General features: G+C 33.5%; 1 protein-coding gene across 8 annotated transcripts in view; it reads left to right on the top strand.

The window, feature by feature from the left end:
- Window positions 1-18,056, top strand: part of Msp300 (Muscle-specific protein 300 kDa) — a 409,159-nt gene that overhangs the window by 338,147 nt on the left and 52,956 nt on the right. For all 8 annotated transcript variants that reach the window (XM_074174300.1, XM_074174298.1, XM_074174299.1 and 5 more), the window contains one exon: window positions 12,696-12,869. In XM_074174300.1, the coding sequence (XP_074030401.1) occupies window positions 12,696-12,869 (174 nt within the window). The remainder of the gene's footprint in view (window positions 1-12,695; window positions 12,870-18,056) is intronic.

The raw sequence follows: 18,056 nt of genomic DNA, 5'->3' as shown, positions 1-18,056 counted from the left end.
AGAATAGAAAATTGTTTTCTTGGTACCGGTCAATTATTAGAAGAACGTGCCTTTAGTTTACAAAATCTCGTGATCCGTTTTTGTGATGAGCGCGTGCCTAGAATCAGGTAAATACATTTTTGGCACCGTTCCTATTTTGAAACATCTATTTCTGCATCAACTCTGCGAACTCTTGGAAAAGCCGTCCAAATTTCTAAAGTTGACGTAGAGTGATCGATATTAGTTTAGAATATATTTATTCATTATCTATTTCAAAACCGATGGTTTATTCTGAAGGTCTCAACTTTTGTTTAAGATCTCAGCTTTTTTTGAATTTCGAATTCTCTAGAAAAAGATCGAATTACTCATATTTTAAAATTAGAATGTGATCCTTATACGATCTTTGAAAAGACCCAAAGAGAAAAAGTATCTCTAAGACGAATAATAACTGTAAGTGTACGAGTATAAATATAAACGCATTTTGATAAATTTTCACCAGTTAAAAGGGGTTTTTTTGAGTGTCATCAAATCTTACAAATCTCCAGAAAGAAAGACTGGCGCTTCTCCCAGATATCGGGAATAGAAATTAAGAAAAGTTCGATTTCTTCTCTACTTGGTGAAAACTGAAAAAAAATGTTGGACTACACGAATCAATAAATTTTATCAAAAGCCTCAAATATTTGTTAAACAGAATGTACTTTCAATTACTATTCGCCCCAAAGGCAGTTTCCTTCGTGAACTACATTTTGTCAGTGATAAACAGTGAACTTAAAAACGATATTTTTTCAACCAAGAATTATGACATCTATCGCAATTATTATATTCATATCTAACAATCCAGAACGACTAATATGAAATATATTTGAACTACTCAAAACTTTAATTAATTAATAATCTGACCAGTGAAGTTCGCATCTTATGAAATATTTTCTCAGCTGCATAAGATAATCCTAACTTTTTCCATTTTTTGGAAATTGCACGACTCGACAGTTGCCAAAATAAGTCGACTCAAAGCAACCTAGGAAAAACTAGTGGCAATGCTTCAATCCCAAGCACATTTTTGGGAGAGAAAGGTTTTGGCGTTCTACTTCTCCATCTTTCCATAAAAAATGTGGGAATCTTCCAAGGAATGGAATGAAGCAATTAATTTATGTGTAGATCATGCAAAGAAGTAACTTCTAGACACAAACTGGAAAAAAGCCCTCTCGAAACAACAACTTTCATATAAACATTGAATTACGAAAAAAAAACGTTGGAGACAACTACTTTCATATCAAATTATACAAAAACCATTTTTTCTATTCAGTGTACTATGTACTCCAAACATTTGTTATGGAATTGAATCAGATATCATTCACAGGATTGCTACACAATATAGTATACGAAAGAAGTAAAATTGTTCCTACATGGAACACGGTCATCCTTAACGGCGGACTTTCGATGTTTCGGATTTATTGCCTCTTCAGCACCAGTATCAAAAGGTGGTGAAATCTAGTCGATTAAGATTATATCAAAATTCAAAGTTACTAACTAGATCGGTGGAAAGTTAATGTCAAAAACTTCACAATTCTATAAAACGTTATAGTGAAGAGGTCTGATTAAATGCGTGTCTAGATATTGTGGAACATGAACAAATTAGTATGAGAGATAGTTCTTGCAGAACCAGCGTTAAAGAGACAACGCAATGAATATTTTGCAACAAGATATATTCAAACCTTATAAAACTATTTTTTTTAATTCACCTAAAAAGTGGGATAATTTTATGGTACCAGAATCAAAAAGAAGATGTATGTCCACCATGCACTTCAACCGGCTTGCTTAGCTCTTAAAATTGCTCATACCACAATGGATATTCTGCACGGGTGATTTGAGAGCATGGACATTTCACATGGAGTTGATGTGAACTGGCCACCGAGATCGTGCGATTTGACCCCGTTAGACTTTTTCTTGTGGGGTTTTCTCAAGTCGCAGGAGAGGTTTCCTGATATACTGAAATGTCAAAAGTTTTGCCAATATACAAAAATAAGGGCTCTCGATCTGACTATGCATCTTACAGGCCTATATCGCTACTTAGTCAGTTTTCTAATATTATTGAATACTGTTTCTATCAAAGAATATATGATTACTTTTAATCATTGATCAACTCATTGAACATGCGCTGGAAATCTTGGAAAACAAACAACAGACTCTAGGATTATTTTTTTATCTGAGCAAAGCCTTTGACCTCGTTGACCATGACATACAATTTGCAGTTTTTTGGTATACGTGGCTCTGTATTGAATTGGGTTGGATCTTACCTGACTGATCGTAGTCAGCTGGTCTGTGTGAGTTGAATGAATTCTGAACGAAAATGTATATCAAGAGGGGTACCTCAAGGTTCTGTTTTGGGGCCCCTTTCATTTTTTGTTTTTATAAATGATCTTCCGGAATTTTGTTGAAAAGCTTCCATTACTGTTAGTTTTGCGGATGACACTAACATCTTAGTATCTGCGGGAACTATGTCCGAAGTAATGGTCGAAGCTAATGAAGTAACTGATCAAATTCCTGAGTGGTGTTCTATAAATGGCCTGCCGCTAAATTCTGCTAAATCTGAAATGCTCAACTTTGTTACTAAAAATACAACAATTGATAAAAACTATTTGGTTACTTTAAATAATGAAACTTCACATCAGGTTAATTGTACTAAATTCTTAGGTGTTGATATTGATAATAAACTTACCTGGAAGTTCCATGTTCATAGTGTCAAACTGAAGCTCAGTAAACATATATATTTACTGCGTCGGTTACAACAAACAGTCTCTCTTAATGTTCTCAAGCCCTTATACCACAGTTCAATTCAGTCAGTAATTTCCTTTGGTTTTGAATAGTGGAGCTTATCAGCCAAAGCTGATAAAATTTTTGTTATTCAGAAAAAGGTAATCAGAATTCTGGCAGGTGCAACTTCAAGTGAACACTGCAGGTCACTATTCATTCGTTATAGTTTATTAACAATGCCTAGTTTTGTATATCTACCAAACTCTGATATAGATTGAAAACAATATTTCAATTATTCCTAGAAATGAGCAAATCCATGTATAGTTCACCAGAAATAACTCTCAACTACAACGTTAGTAGATTGACAGTATCAAAGAATCACCCCATGTTCTATGGGGTTAAGCTTTATAATAAGCTTAGTGCGGACATTAAATCATCAAATATCAATGTCTTTAAAAGGCGACTCAAGATTTTTTTATTGCATAAAGCATACTACTCTGTGGATGAGTTTCTCCTTGAATCCTAATTTGATTGTAGCTTATTTACTTTTTTATGTATATTTAATATTGACTTTTTATGTTTGTTTGACCTGTTGAATCGGCCAGTATTTCATGATGATATTATGTTTTTTGTCTAATGTGATTGTGAAGGAAAACTGATTCAATAAATGTTTGATTGATTGATTGTGTGAAAAAGCCACAAACTGGAGCGGTTCTCAAAGCTAGTATAACTCATGCCATCGGTCAAATTCAGCCTGATTTATGCGGCAGAGTCATGGAAAATTGGACGTTTCGGATGTACTCTACCCAGAGAAGCCCTGGCGGATATTTGAACGATGTTATAGTCCAAACATAATGGCATCAATAGGTCTTTCAAAAAAAATCCGTTGATATCTCACACACACTTTTTATTAAATTCAAAGGTAGAAAGCGCTCAATGAAAGACCTCATCTCCAACCTCAAGATAACAACAAGTTTCTTCCTCTGGAAGTGGTCTATTTCTCTTCGTTCATTTCGCCGAAAACGTCACGTAATCGACCCCAAACCGGATCCTCGAGAATCCGTCGTTCTCCGACTTACGGACGCCCCTGGTAATCGCTTTTGGCGATGACATCGTCTGCTGGGAGAAACACCGCATCCATGAGCACGTACGGGCGGTCAGTTATCCGCGAGCTGTCTGCGAGTTTGAGAAACGTTCGGTGTGCCGCATATTTATTTTCTTTTTGTTTGTTTGGATTGCATCCACGGCGAAGGCGTTGAACCACAAGTAGGTCCTGGGTATATTTTGGTGTTCGATTAAGGTACGGTTTTGTTTGGTGTTGTGGGCTGTGAGATTATCTAATGGAATTTCTATAAATTTTCCAATCGATCAGTTGATCAATACTTTTTTAAGGTCAGAACGCGAAAACACAGCGCTGAAGATTTTCAGACAAGTATTTCCTGCACTTCATAAAAAAGAAGGAAACTTTACAGGTTATGAAGCTTTTATAGAGGTTTATAGCTAATATTTCTTTCAGACCCATAAAATGATGAGAATATTGAAGGCTAGGCCATCAAAATTGAGTCTTACACCGATTAAACGCTTTTTCCTAACAGCGATAAAGCTGACAGTCATAAAATTGACATCTAGGTGTCATTATTCTTCAATTATACGTGACTCTCGGGGCCTAGTTATGCATCATTCCCACAATTTCAGTAACTGTCACTGTCCTAATCAAATTGAACAAAATAATAAAACTCTACATCTGTTTAAAAAAAAATCTGTTTAAAATCTGTTTTTCCGTTAACCAGCTGTCGCACCCCTACGAACAACAACCCTCAGAAGTCGAAACTTGTGCGAGCTAAGGATTAACGAGGTCTTACCTTTTAACGTGTTATTCCTAACACTTTCAGAAATTCACAGGTTTAATTTGATATTATGATTATATAAGTAACCAGACCCTATTTCTACTGAGACAACTCAAATAAATATGTGAATCAAATTAAACTAACCTAATACAATGAGCAGATGCAAGAGACCGAAATGAAAAATGAATTGCCACACTTCTCTTATTCACAGTCATATGGAAACTTTCATTGAAATAGAAAAGAATACACGACTCATTGGTAATGCATCTAGCCGTGTCAAGTTCTTAGGTTGGCTATTGTTGACGAATAGGAGTTTAGTCATTTGTTTACTCTGTTTATGTATTCGAACATTATACTCTCGAACAAATGTTTTTGTTGAAATTTCTCGTTATTCAGAATTGATATTTTTTTCTAATAATTATGCCGATTTCTACGGACTTGTGGTTTTATGATGTTCATCACTCTCATGGAATTATAAAATTATAAAGTTTTCGTTGAGAAATGAAAATTTTTCTTTACATTTTGAGTTCTTGTGTATACCTTTCTAAAAAATGCACCATGATTTTCAAAATTTTGATTTCGAAAAATCGCTTTCGTGTAATTCAGGAACAAATTATTGTACACTGGAATCGTTTTTTTCTCACAATTTCGAAAATTATGCATTTCAACCAATTGTAATTGGTGCTCTTGGGATTTAACCTCAGAATATCTTCCAAATAAATGATTTTTCTGCGAAGCACATGAGTGCAAAAAATCAATAAAAATCTTTCATTTGACTTCACAATCAGTAAATTCGAAATTTTGTCATTTATTTTTATTTTTACAAAGATTATATTCGGAGTGTACCAAATTTAATCGGTTAAGTTGTGAGCAAATGATTTGAGTGTATAATAATTTGATAGAATCCCGAAACCGTAGGTCGAGATATTTATCTTGCATTATTAAACACGAAATCATTTACTCTTGAGTGTATAATGATTTAATAAAATATCGAGACTGTAAGTCCAGAGATTTTTATCTAAATAATCAATTTAACCAGATGTTTGGAAGAAAAACTCAACCAATGCTCTGATATCTGTTTTTATTTTCTCAGAATACTCATGCCTTTCAATAAACCACTCTCCTGAAAGCAACTGCAAAATCTTGGGCGATCCAAGGAAAGACAGGGAGCTTACTTTTCAACTTGCTATCTCAGCCAAAAATGAACCAATAGTTTTTGGCTCATTTTTGAAGAAACAATAATTGATGGACTTCTGGATTCTAAATACGATGAAAGTGCTTTCAGTGTCACATTAATTATAGATTGTATTTCACTGGAATCCATACCTACACACATCATGCCGATATTTAGAATCCTCAGTGAAGATTGAAAGGGTCATTTGAAAGCTCTAAAGATATCCAAAATTGTCATGCTGATGCGTCTCGGCAACTGAAACTACAAACAAAGAAACTAACCCACAAGCCATAATTCTCAGTACTTTAGGGCTGAAATGAAATAGGGTTGTCTTCTTTGATAACCCCCTCTTCCAGCTGATAAATATCTTAATTCCGAACGTTTCCAGTTTATTTAGAATCAGCGGGCATACAGCTTCTTCGCACAATGATAATGATAAAAAGGCACTATCTCATGATAAGTTGCATGTCGATCAGTTGCTGAACTGGCTTCAGCTTCAAATTTTTTGGTTAACAGTATCGGATGGATTGCCTCGACCGAATTCGACCCTGATGAAAGCAAGTCCATGTTTTTCAATTCATCAAACTACTCAAAGATAATTAGTATTGGCTGAGGATACTTGACAAAAAACAACTAGAGAAAATCTGCAAATACTTTGTCTCAGACTGTAAGCACGTGTTTTGAACAGTTAATTATCATCATAATCCAGCAGCACAGTTTCTGATTCTAATAAGACGTCCATTTCAAATGTTCAATAACATTAATGAATTGGATCTATACTTCTCCATCTTCATACAATACATGTGGAAATCTTCCGAAGAAAGGAAGAAAGCGATTGATTTCAGAATGAACTCTTTACAAAGATGTGTAGATCATGCAAATAAGTTACTTTCAGGCACAAACTGGAAGAGAAGCTCTATCGAAACAGCTACCTTCATATAAACATTGAATTGTACGAAAAAAATACTTTCAAAAACAACTACTTTCATATTCTAAACATTCGTTATGGAATTTAATCAGATATCATTCACAGGATTGCTACACAATATAGTATATGAAAGAGGTAAAATTTCACTTACATGGAACAGTTGTATTGGTTTCAGGCGTTTTTAGAGAATTCCGATCGATCTCATGGCAAATGCCAAACTGACCTGTAAAAATATTTGTCTGCATTTTGTAAAAGCAATAAATGAAACTTCATTTCAGATAGTGACAAATTTCTGGAATACTTCTATTTCAGTTGATATGCAAACAGCCATAGTAAGGCGATTTGAATAAATTGAATAAAAAAACAGGTGGTTTAGGTTTTTTCGACAGTGTGACAGTATAACTGGTTTCAAAAGGGTTTTCAAGCGAATCTATATACATGAGTTGAACTTTCAATACTGACAAAATTGACATATGATGGATATATAATTTTATGTATCTATAATAATTGACTATTGGTAGTTCAGGAAAGGTGGGTAACGAATCCTTGTTAAACGAATTGTTTTTTGTGGCCTCCACTAACTTACTTCATAAAAGTTTATTGTTCAACAAACAAAGCTTGTATTATCGCAACATATCCTTCGTTGTGGTTTACTCAGCAACTACAAGTGAATAATTTATTGTAACTAATAATAGAACCACTACCTGACTCAATATTAAGCCTGTCTGATGTTCCTCGAATATCATCTGCGTATATTTGCATTGTATAAACTCATTACATTTTTATTTTATGTTCCAATTATCATATTTTTGTGCAGAAACATGTATATCTGGAAGCTATTTGCCTTAATCATCGAATACATTTATATTCTGAAACGTGACTACTTTTTCAAGTATTTGTCATCAATGATGTCATTTTTTAAAACTGCAGTCAACATCTAGAGAAATCTATGATGTTTCTGAAATAAACTCTCTCTTTAAATCAAGAGAGTTCTTGTTTGGCCATGAAATATGAAATATTGATCGTATTGAACTAGAATTAATTGGATTCTGAAAAGACAGTACTTTTTTGAGAGGTTAGTCTTTGAGATGAAACTTTTTTTGGTTAGGTAAGCAGTAGACCACTCATATATAAATAGTGGGTAACATCAAAAAAAAGTAAGAAAAATCAAAAATCAAATTAATGAGAGTAAATAAAATCTCACACGCAAAAATTGCACACAACTGCATTACCTGCAGTTGAGATCTCCGTTTTTCAGCCCTATTTTATTCAGGTATCCTCTAAATCTTATCCCTTTTCTTTTGAAGCACTCTTTGAGTTCTTTTCTTAATTTCAATACAAGCCAAAAAAATAATCTATTGGAAAAAACTAATATATTTTCGGATAAGAACATTGAATTACACATCTATCACTTTTTCTTTAACTGTTTCATCCTAAACTCAAAGCGGTAGACAAACATATGTGTATTTGATAGAAATACTTAAAAATGCAATAACAATTATCCGAATAGACTTTTTGATCAACCTTTTAGGTCACTCAAAAGAAAATCCAATAACTACACTTATATAGATTTTTTATTGAGTTGCATTTCGAAACAAATTTCTGGACAGATTTTTCTGGAAGATGCTCTCTTGGCTTCGTATTTTTTTAAATAATAGGTCTTCCAGTGAGTAAAAGAAACACCCTTGAAGGTTTTGTCTTCATTACTCTAGTAATGATTTGACAGGCTCATGAAATCACCACTTACTTTTTTCACTGTCATGAAGTGATCTACGAAAGTTGATGAATAATTTGCCAGAACGCACTAGTGGATTGGCATCAGCCAATTCAACTTGAAGTCAAAAGTTACTTTTGGTGTAAATAATTGAAGATTTTTGTTATTCTTGCTATTGGACCAACCGTTCACATAATATTATAAATTGTCCAAGAATATCAATATTACACTTTTAGCTAGGGAAATATATATTCATTATCAGTTTGATTATAATAACAGACTTTAAACTCAAGCCCTACTCAAAATAATATTGACACCAAACAAACTGTTGAATAATAAATGATTGACTACGTCGCTGCGACAATGAATAAAAATATTTATTTTTAGACGCAAATGCTGATAACCTTCAGTAAAAAGAATGAGTAACGTCTAATTTTGGATTATGAATATGTACCCAAACTTTGCATAATGTCTAAAATTGTTTACCTTATATCGTTTGTCCTGAAAGTACACTATTAAGGACTAATAATTAAGGAATAATTATTATCCAGGACTCATTCGATTCGGAAGACCTCTAGCAACTTTTTGAGGGGCTCACAAGAGTTATAAATAATTTAGTAACAAAAAAGGGGGTTTGGTTTTTTGCAAATATCTCGGAAAATAATAAAGATATCCGAAATTTGAAATTAATAATAGGGTTACAACATTTGTTTGAAATGTTATTTGTTTATTGTTTATAGGAGAACAAAAATGACTTGAAGTGTCTTTGTCGTATCTCCAATAGTTTATGAGTTATAAAGATTTTAAAGCCATAAAAAACAGATTTGAGGGGTATTTTAGCAAACAATTGTCAAAAAATTTGATAAATAATAGGGTTAGAGCATTTGTTTAAAATCTTATTTGTTTATAACTGAAGGGAGAGCAAAAATACTTAAAGTATCATTGTCCTATCTAACCTAACCTAACAATGATTGAGAATCATGAGAAATTGCCAAACGAAAACATAGAAAAATATTTAAAAAATTGAAAAAGTATAGAATTTTTTTTTACACAAAGAGTGACACACGATAAGTTTTTTTTTCAGAATATCAAAGAGAAATAGAAATTAAGATTTGTTGAGAAAAAAATCGTTGATTATTATTCATATTTAGTAGCAAAAAAATTGTTAATCAACAAATGCGTTTTTAAGCAATAAAACAAATTTTTTAAGGAACGATTTTGTTTTTAAAAATTATAATATTCATCACTGATAAAAATCCCCCAAAAAAGTCTTATAAACAGTACATTTGTTTATAAGAATAACAAATAGAGCTTAAAATTATGAAAAATCATTTTTATGTAACTTTCAATAATAAGAATACGAATAAATTTGAATATTGAAAAAAATTTCATTGCTTCAATTAAATTTTTCACTTTTTAACGTCTTTGATTATTAATAACAAAGTGGAAAATCAAAATTTTTTAATTTTTCCAACGGGAATCTTTTTTGAAGGCTTTCCAAGAGAACCTCCAAGAAGTGAAAAAAAATTGAGACTTTTAGTTCAACAATTATCAGGTTTTTATGTATATTTAAAACTTGTAAAAATTAGTTGATAAACAAAAGTATATCTAATAAAATAATCACCGGAAATTTTTTTCCATGGATTTTCGTTTATTCAAGTGTCTCGAAAGTATGTGATTTTTTTTCTCAATAATGATATTTAATGGGCTAAAATAATTTTTGTTTAAAGGTTCGTATCGGCCAGGGCGTGCGGGACGCGCATCGACCGCTTTTAGTGCTATTTTCGCCTCTAAATTAAAATTATAAATATTGGTGATAGAGTTCCGGGAGGTGGGACTTTTTTTTAGGGGTTTTCAATTTTTTTGGTAGATCTTTTTTCAAATTTCGGATATCTTCAATACTTTCCGAGATATTTGCAAAAAACCAAACCCCATCCTTTTTTTACTGAATTGTTTATAACTTTTGCAATTTTTTCGAAATAACAATAAAAGAATCTTGTGACCCAGACTATAATACTGTAAATTACCAAAACAAATGAGTACCTGATAATGAAGAAATCTAAACTCAATAATAATCAAATAACTCATGTGAATTTCGATATATCTTTCGCAAAATAAATGCAGGTAATCTACAAATTATAGGTTTCAGTTTGATAAATGTACCAATACAAGACTCATTCATCAAGAAATTTGAAAGAATTTCACCTTTATCGTAGAAAGTAACGCAGATTATAAAAAAAAACTATTGCTGGTGTTGTTCTCTTCGATTTTGTTCTCTGTAATTGTGACTCTAGCCGTGAAAGCCTATGTAGGTATTTATGAAGTTAGTTTCGAATTCACTTTGCTACCATAATTCTCTGATACTTTGATAATTTCTGACATCAATCTGGATATGACAGAATTTATAATAATGGGCAAAGCGAACAAAATGAAGGTTTTATAATTTTAATTGAAGATAAGGATGTGTAGATCTATGAAATAAAAAAAATGAATCTACTACAATCAAACGATACGTAATATAAGACTGTGAACACATGTTCCACTATACACGCTATATTCAAGTCCAGAAAATTTTAAAACTCACCCCTGGAGAAATACTTCAAAGACATTGAATGTTATATGAATATCCTCGTTGGTGACATTATTATAAATATTCTGAGTGAAACCGAATCATTAGCAAAATATTTCGTGAGGTTCAGGGTTCAAAATAAATATTAATGAATACTTTTCAGTAAGACTTATAGCCATGTTATCATTATTGCATTTTTCAATTTCTACTTTTCACTTACGAGTTACTAAATAACTTGTAAGAAGTATATGAGGCGAACATTTATTCGTTATATTTTTCAGAATATCATAAGTTTCAAAGCCTTTGAAAGGTCTACCAACAACACGCTTTTATGAGCTTCACCTGTATGTATGTATGTTTGTTTGTTTGTAACTCTCAAGGTTGGGATCTGAATTTGACAGAATCATCGACATTATTGCTTGATCTATTCGCGGGCAGATGGCGCTGTACGTAACCTCCTTGATATAATTTGAACTCACTTTTCATGTATTTCTTCATTTGAAAAAAAGTATTTTTTTTTTATTAACATACGCGCCTGCTGCCTTGGGCTTGGTAGCTGATTTTCAGGCTCCCTCTCCGGAATCGGAAAATATCAATGGTCATTTTTCTAAACAATATACGGCTGATTGATCCCAAAGTTTACATAAAATAAATGTAGTTTAAAATGACTAAAAAACACGCTTTTGAAGCATAAAAACTAAAGAACACGGTTTTAATGAGCATCGAACTAAAAAGTTCAAAATAATTTGTGCCATATTTTTGGTATATCAAGCGCCTGTCACTTTTTTCGCAATAATAGATACTAGTATTTTTGGTTCGTTATTGTTTTAAGCTTATTTAAAAAAATTATTTTCAGCTTTTCGGTTCGATGTTCTTTAAAAGCGTGTTTTTTAGTTTTTCAAACTATATTGTATGTTGAAGTTCTTATTACTTCTTATATGTAAAATAAAAGAATAATGAAATATTAACTGTGAATGACGATAAACTACCTCATAATGCTTTCAAATTCTTTTCCGTTGACATGTTTGCGGAAACCTTTTCAATTCCACGGGATTAACCGTAAATGTCGAGAATACTATTTGAAGCATCTTTTGTTGAAGCCAGACTAATTCTTCATACCCGTAATTATCCACAGAAATTGAAAATGAATTGAAATTATTGAAATGATGTATCAATGGTGTTTCAACTTGTCAAATGACTCAAAGTCATAAAAACAACAATCTTGATAGTTTCACAAATTTTCAAGGGTTAAAATAGTAACCGAACCGTTCCGCGTGGAGAAAAATTTTGCATACTACGAGTATAATCGTGTTCACTTCGTTCACTTTAACGAATAGAATGAGGAATAGAAATGAACATCATATTAAATTCAACTCAATACCATCCCGATTTGTTTATTTCAAGTCATCTTATATTTGGGAAAGAAAGATTTTGGCTTTCTATTTCTCCAAAGTAGTTGTTTCAAGAGGGCGTTTTTATTAAGAGTGTGTCTGAAAGTTACTTCTTTGCATGATATTTTTGGAAGATTCCACATTTTTTTGTATCAAAATGGAGGAGTAGAAAGCCAAACCCTTTCATTACCAAAAATTATTCTAACCGAAAAATATACGGTTAGATATGATATATGATAGTTATACCAAGATTCCATAAATGAACTAGTCATCTGTAAAACATTCACGCCTGTTGCATTTTTGATTCTTCCAATGTTAATAGTGAATTTGTTATTTCAGAATATCACCAGTGATTTGAAGAAGCATGCAGCAGAGGCGATTCGACTCGAAGGTCAAGTAAACTTGCTGACCTCCGATCATGAAACACAAACGCTAGCGGTCCATTTGGCTGGTATTCGAACTCGAATTGCTACCCTCTTATCTCAGGCCGAAAACGGCAGGTTATTAATAGCGGTGAGTGTATTTATTTTTTATTTATGACATTGTCATTAAGGCCACTCAGCAACAATCAGTTCGGTGTTATCATAATTATTTTAATGGCAGAAGCGCTATCATATACTTTATTATGAAACTACGTCAATCTTTTTTTATAAAATGATGGGAACATTATAATAGGAGAGCCCAAGCGGGGATTTCGGGATTTACTAAAGCGCGGCAGAACAATATACAGGGGGCAGATTAATATACCTTGTACCCGGTTAAGTAACCCCACCAAATATGAGCCCCATATATAAGGCCGCCTGTGAGAGATAAAGGATCAGATTAGTAAAAATTGATCATCAGAAATTCTCGAGCACGTCAGATTAAGGTAGGGTGAGTTGATTACCTGCTAAAAAGTGTATATTCCAGTAATCTGACAATTTAAGAGTGACGTAAGAGTAACGTCATTTCGACATTCTCAAGCGTAGCAAATTTTTTTTTTATTTTAAAGAAAATAATTCAAGGATAACGAAAAATATGTAATCTGACGATTTCTGCAAGCCGAAATAACAAAAATTCGTCGATAAAGTTTAATGCGTGCAGCTGTGTGATACCTATATTTCCCTCTCCGATTTTTTATGCCTCTATTCTCTATTCACCTTTTCTCTATCTATTACTCTCTCACTCCATCCCAACTCTGAATTATGTTGCCATGACGCCATCACAGCTGATCACAGAGACTCGTTCGTGATGGAGATGAAGATGAACTTTCTATGTTTTTTACCACTTTTATTTGTAACTAGCGTTACTGCAGTTTCGTCCTATGAGGACATTTTCAAACTTATATATTGTATAAGTGGTAAAAAATATAGAAAGTTCAATTATACACTTAATTATAAGTGGTAAAAACATAGAAAGTTTAATTATACAATATATTAGTTTGATAATGTCCTTATTGGACGAAACTGCAGTAAAGCTAGTTACAAATAAAAGTGATAAAAATCATATGAAGTTTAATTCCTCTTTTAATCATTAATTTATCAATTGATTATAAAAGATTTAATTTTTTGTGCATTTTTCAAAATTATTTTTTATAAATACAAGTATTCTACTTAAAAAACATACACTTATTTATTTGCATGCTATTTCCTGAGCTCTTCAATTAATTAAGTACAATGAATTGAAAAAAAAATTAAAAAAATATTGTTTTTGTCAGATTAAGCGAATCCCTCTAGATAATCGTCAGATTATGAGACAGCACGTCTGAAACATAAAGATGAACCATATATATCTTGATCTGACGCACTTGGGTATTTCAATGTCGAATTTTTTTTGCACATTATAATAATGGCCGCGAGTTTGCGTCAGATCGAAATCATCAGATTATTGAATGAGAGCTTTTTTTTGTTGCACTCAACACCCCCTTAGAAAATCTGACGCGCTCGATTAAATGTTTTTTCTTTTCACTTTCAACCCTTACGTACAACCACCCACATCATGCAAACGATCAGATTAACATACCAACATTATTAAAAATACGTAGGACATTGATGCTATCAATATCTGACACGCTCGAGCATGTCTATGCAACAGTATTTTTTTACATATTTAAAAATCTATAGACGCTTCCCCCACCGATGAAAAGGTATATATTATATAACATTTATTTCTTCTTATCATTTAAGGTTTGCAACCCAATATGTCTCAATGACGCTCGAGTAAATCCCCATTTTGCATCGTGGGTTCCCCTGCTATTACAACATTTTACATGATTTACTCGTACAATCAATAGTTCATTTTTTTGATGTATGAATTCTTTTTTCAATTGAGTTAACAGTTATTTATGCAATTTGAAAATTATTAAAAACTGCGTATTCACATAATCCGTCACGATAATGTACGCTACTTTCGAAAGATCCACTTGTGGAAAAATTGTCCTAAAATTTATTCTATGCATTGAAAAATATGTCTCTTTATTCAAAAGTTTCAATATATTTTTCGAATTGAATCAATATTTTCATATATTTTCCTTTTATAAATATTTGAGGACAACTACCTAGAAATGAAACTGAAACTCGTATCTCAGACTTCTCTCTGCTCTCAGTAAAGCCCATTTGTGCATCATCTTGTCTCATCTAGGCTTTTCTAATTGCGATGTAAGAGGCCATCACATCTTGAAACTCATTCCTCTTCAAAAAACTACAGTGGCTTGATCTATGAACTTTGTTCTCTTTCTCTAACTTTATCTACATTGGTGGAATGAGGATTTTCTGTTCTGAGCTGAGCTGAGCTGAGCCTTAACAAGGTGACTCCAATTGTTGCTGAAATAGAATCCATCCATTAGCGTCTTTACTTTTCACCTCATGAACCTTCTGAACAGTCATTTCGTCTGTTCTAATCCCATTACTGCTTTGAAGAAGTTCGGAGACATTTATCTTCTTTGAGAAAACCGATGCCTTGGTTTTTGTGGCATTGAATTGAACCTGGTTACTTTCACCCCAATTCGAAATCACTTCTAGATTCTCATTAAGATATGCAACCTCCTGCTGCCGGTGAAGATGCGCCTCCGTAGCCGATGTCCTGGAATCCAAATGAAATGTCGTCAGCAAAGCAATATATTGGATTCTTAGTTTTTCCAATAAGTCGTTGATATACAAATAAAAAGTGAGTTGGAGACAATATGGATCCCTGGAGTACACCAGCGTTTATGGTGACAGTATTCGAGAGATATCATCGACGGCCAATTGCAGGGAACGTTCTTTCAGGAAGCTGAAGAGCCATAGACAAAAATGATTCAACAAGCCATAGCATTGAAGTTTGGCCAGCAAACCCTCATGCCACACACGGTCAAAGGCCTTAAAAATATCAAGCGCAACAGCTCTTGATTCTCCATGTTTCTCGATGCGTTATTACAAATATGGGTGACATATGGTAGAAGGTCGCCTCGTGAACTTTGTTTCTGAAAGCCATATTAATGATCGCTCAAGATGTTGAAGCCTTCCAAATATTTGAGGATATGGTGGTTTACGACTTTCTTCATGATTTTTGGTAGCACTGATAGCAAAGCGACTAGTCTATAATGATTTAGAATATTTTTCTTGCCCTTTTTGGGGATAGGCTGAATACGAGCAATCTTCCGTCAAGAAAGAAAACCCCCTTTCTTATAACACAGGTTAAAAAGTCTGCAAAATACTGGTGCGAGTTCATTTACGCACGTTTTAAGTACGATAACGGGCACTTCATCAAAGCCAGACGCCTTGTTGATGTTGAGCTGTTTCAAAATTAGCCTTACTATACACTGTCGAGAAGTAATTTCCGGCATTGTGGATTCTAGTGTGGAAATAGGTGGTACCTTTTCCAGAAAATCGACTGTGGAGTGGGACGCAAATTGTTCAGCTAGTAGATTTGCTTTTTCTATCGCTGTTGCAATTGAACCATCGGCTTGTGTTAGTGGTGGAATTGTGGATTTTGTAATGAGAAGTTCTTTGCTTTCATTTATCCTAAGTTTGCAGCTATTGCGAGCATTAACAAACATAGTTTGGTTTTCGGCACTGGCGCCACTGCCGGTAAGCGAGATTTTTAGAGGCGGCAGCTTGCTCGCAATTTTTGTTGAACAAAGGTTCGCCATTAGAAGGTCGTTCATTGAAAATGAACGTGAATATGCATCCATGGATGATAGAATAACTTTCGTGACTTCAAAAGCACACATTGATGAGTCTTTAGAGCTGAAACAAACATCTCGCCAGGAGAAATTTCGGAAATGGTCTTGAAGATCCTCACTCAGCTGATCTGTAATGCCAAACTTTGCGCGGCTTAGATTGTTCCATAACATTCATCGGTAATTCACTCAACACTGAAATGAGTTTGTGGTCAGAAGATCCCAATGGAGACCTTACGGTGACTGTAAATTTCTGGATTGGTTGTTAGGTATAGATCCAGAAGACTAGCATATTCTCCATCACGGTCACGAAACCAGATTGACTGAGTTTGTGGTCAGAAGATCCCAATGGAGACCTTACGGTGACTGTAAATTTCTGGATTGGTTGTTAGGTATAGATCCAGAAGACTAGCATATCCTCCATCACGGTCACGAATCCTGATTGACTCATTCATAATCTGAGAAAGTCCGCTGCTTATTGCAAAAGCTTCAGTTTCGCGACATTGTTCGTCGTTGATATTTGAAAATTTGAGTCATCAGATATTGTGGACATTGAAGTCACCGAATATGGAAGTTTTGGCACTGGGATGATTGATTTACAGTGGTGTTTGCAAGTGAAGAAAATAGTGCTCCACATTATGTATCACCAGGTGGATCCCTAGAAGAAGTGGTTTCCTTTAGCCTTGAGCTAATCAGCCCTTTCGTTTGTATTTAACCTATCACTTCATTTCCGTGATATATTAGTTGATCAAGTTTCTAGTGCTAGAATTCTTTCTCCATATGACTTCTCGAAATTCCATAGAATATTTCCGACTCAGAGAAATGAGTATTGGCTTCCTTATCCGTTTGTAAGCTTGCACACACATCGACATTGATTTCTCTGTCAGTTCTATGGGAAGGTTTTGCAGTTCCAGATCTTTTCTAGAACTTTCACTGCTGCTTGTCTGTATAATGAAATAATCCGAGCGCATATTCAAAATAAGTAAAACTTCCGCAGGTTTCAATTCAGCGAATTAGAGATATGCTCATAGCTATTGATATGTATGAAATTTTGTCGCCCTTTTCATATTGATTCTTGAATTTCCATGTGACTCGTATACAAAATGGTCTCGATGTAGTGGCGTCAGTGTTTCTTTCGGAATGAATTATGACTGATCAAAAAACTCTATAGACAAATGGAAAGTTTGTATAAGTATTTCAAAAATCGTATAAATTTTCTAGACGATTTGAGTAATTTTATATGACTGAAAAATTCAAAACGAACACATTTCATTTCATACAATTTTGCAACTCTGTGTAAAAAGTTCAATAAAAATAATCATATAATGCGTCTGTTGGGTGGCTGGTTATCACTTCAAACTCCTCCTCAGAATCTTTCGTTGTAGATTGAATCTATGAATGAGGTCCTCTTCACAAAATGAAGTAACAAATATATACCAAAAACTTTTCCTCGAAAAAATATCACATTCCAACAATTATCAGTGTCTTGAAGTTTCTGATAAAAACACTGTCATTTCAAGTAAAGTACACTCATATTGGTACTATTTCAGTACCGTTTAGGT

This window comes from Leptinotarsa decemlineata, unplaced genomic scaffold (genome assembly GCF_025532065.1).
Source record: "Leptinotarsa decemlineata unplaced genomic scaffold, Ldec_3_MD MMD2_P_RNA_scaffold_12, whole genome shotgun sequence".
NCBI classification, from domain to species: Eukaryota; Metazoa; Arthropoda; class Insecta; order Coleoptera; family Chrysomelidae; genus Leptinotarsa; species Leptinotarsa decemlineata.
Note: the sequence above shows the minus strand (reverse complement) of the source record. Positions and strands in the feature narration are given on the sequence as shown.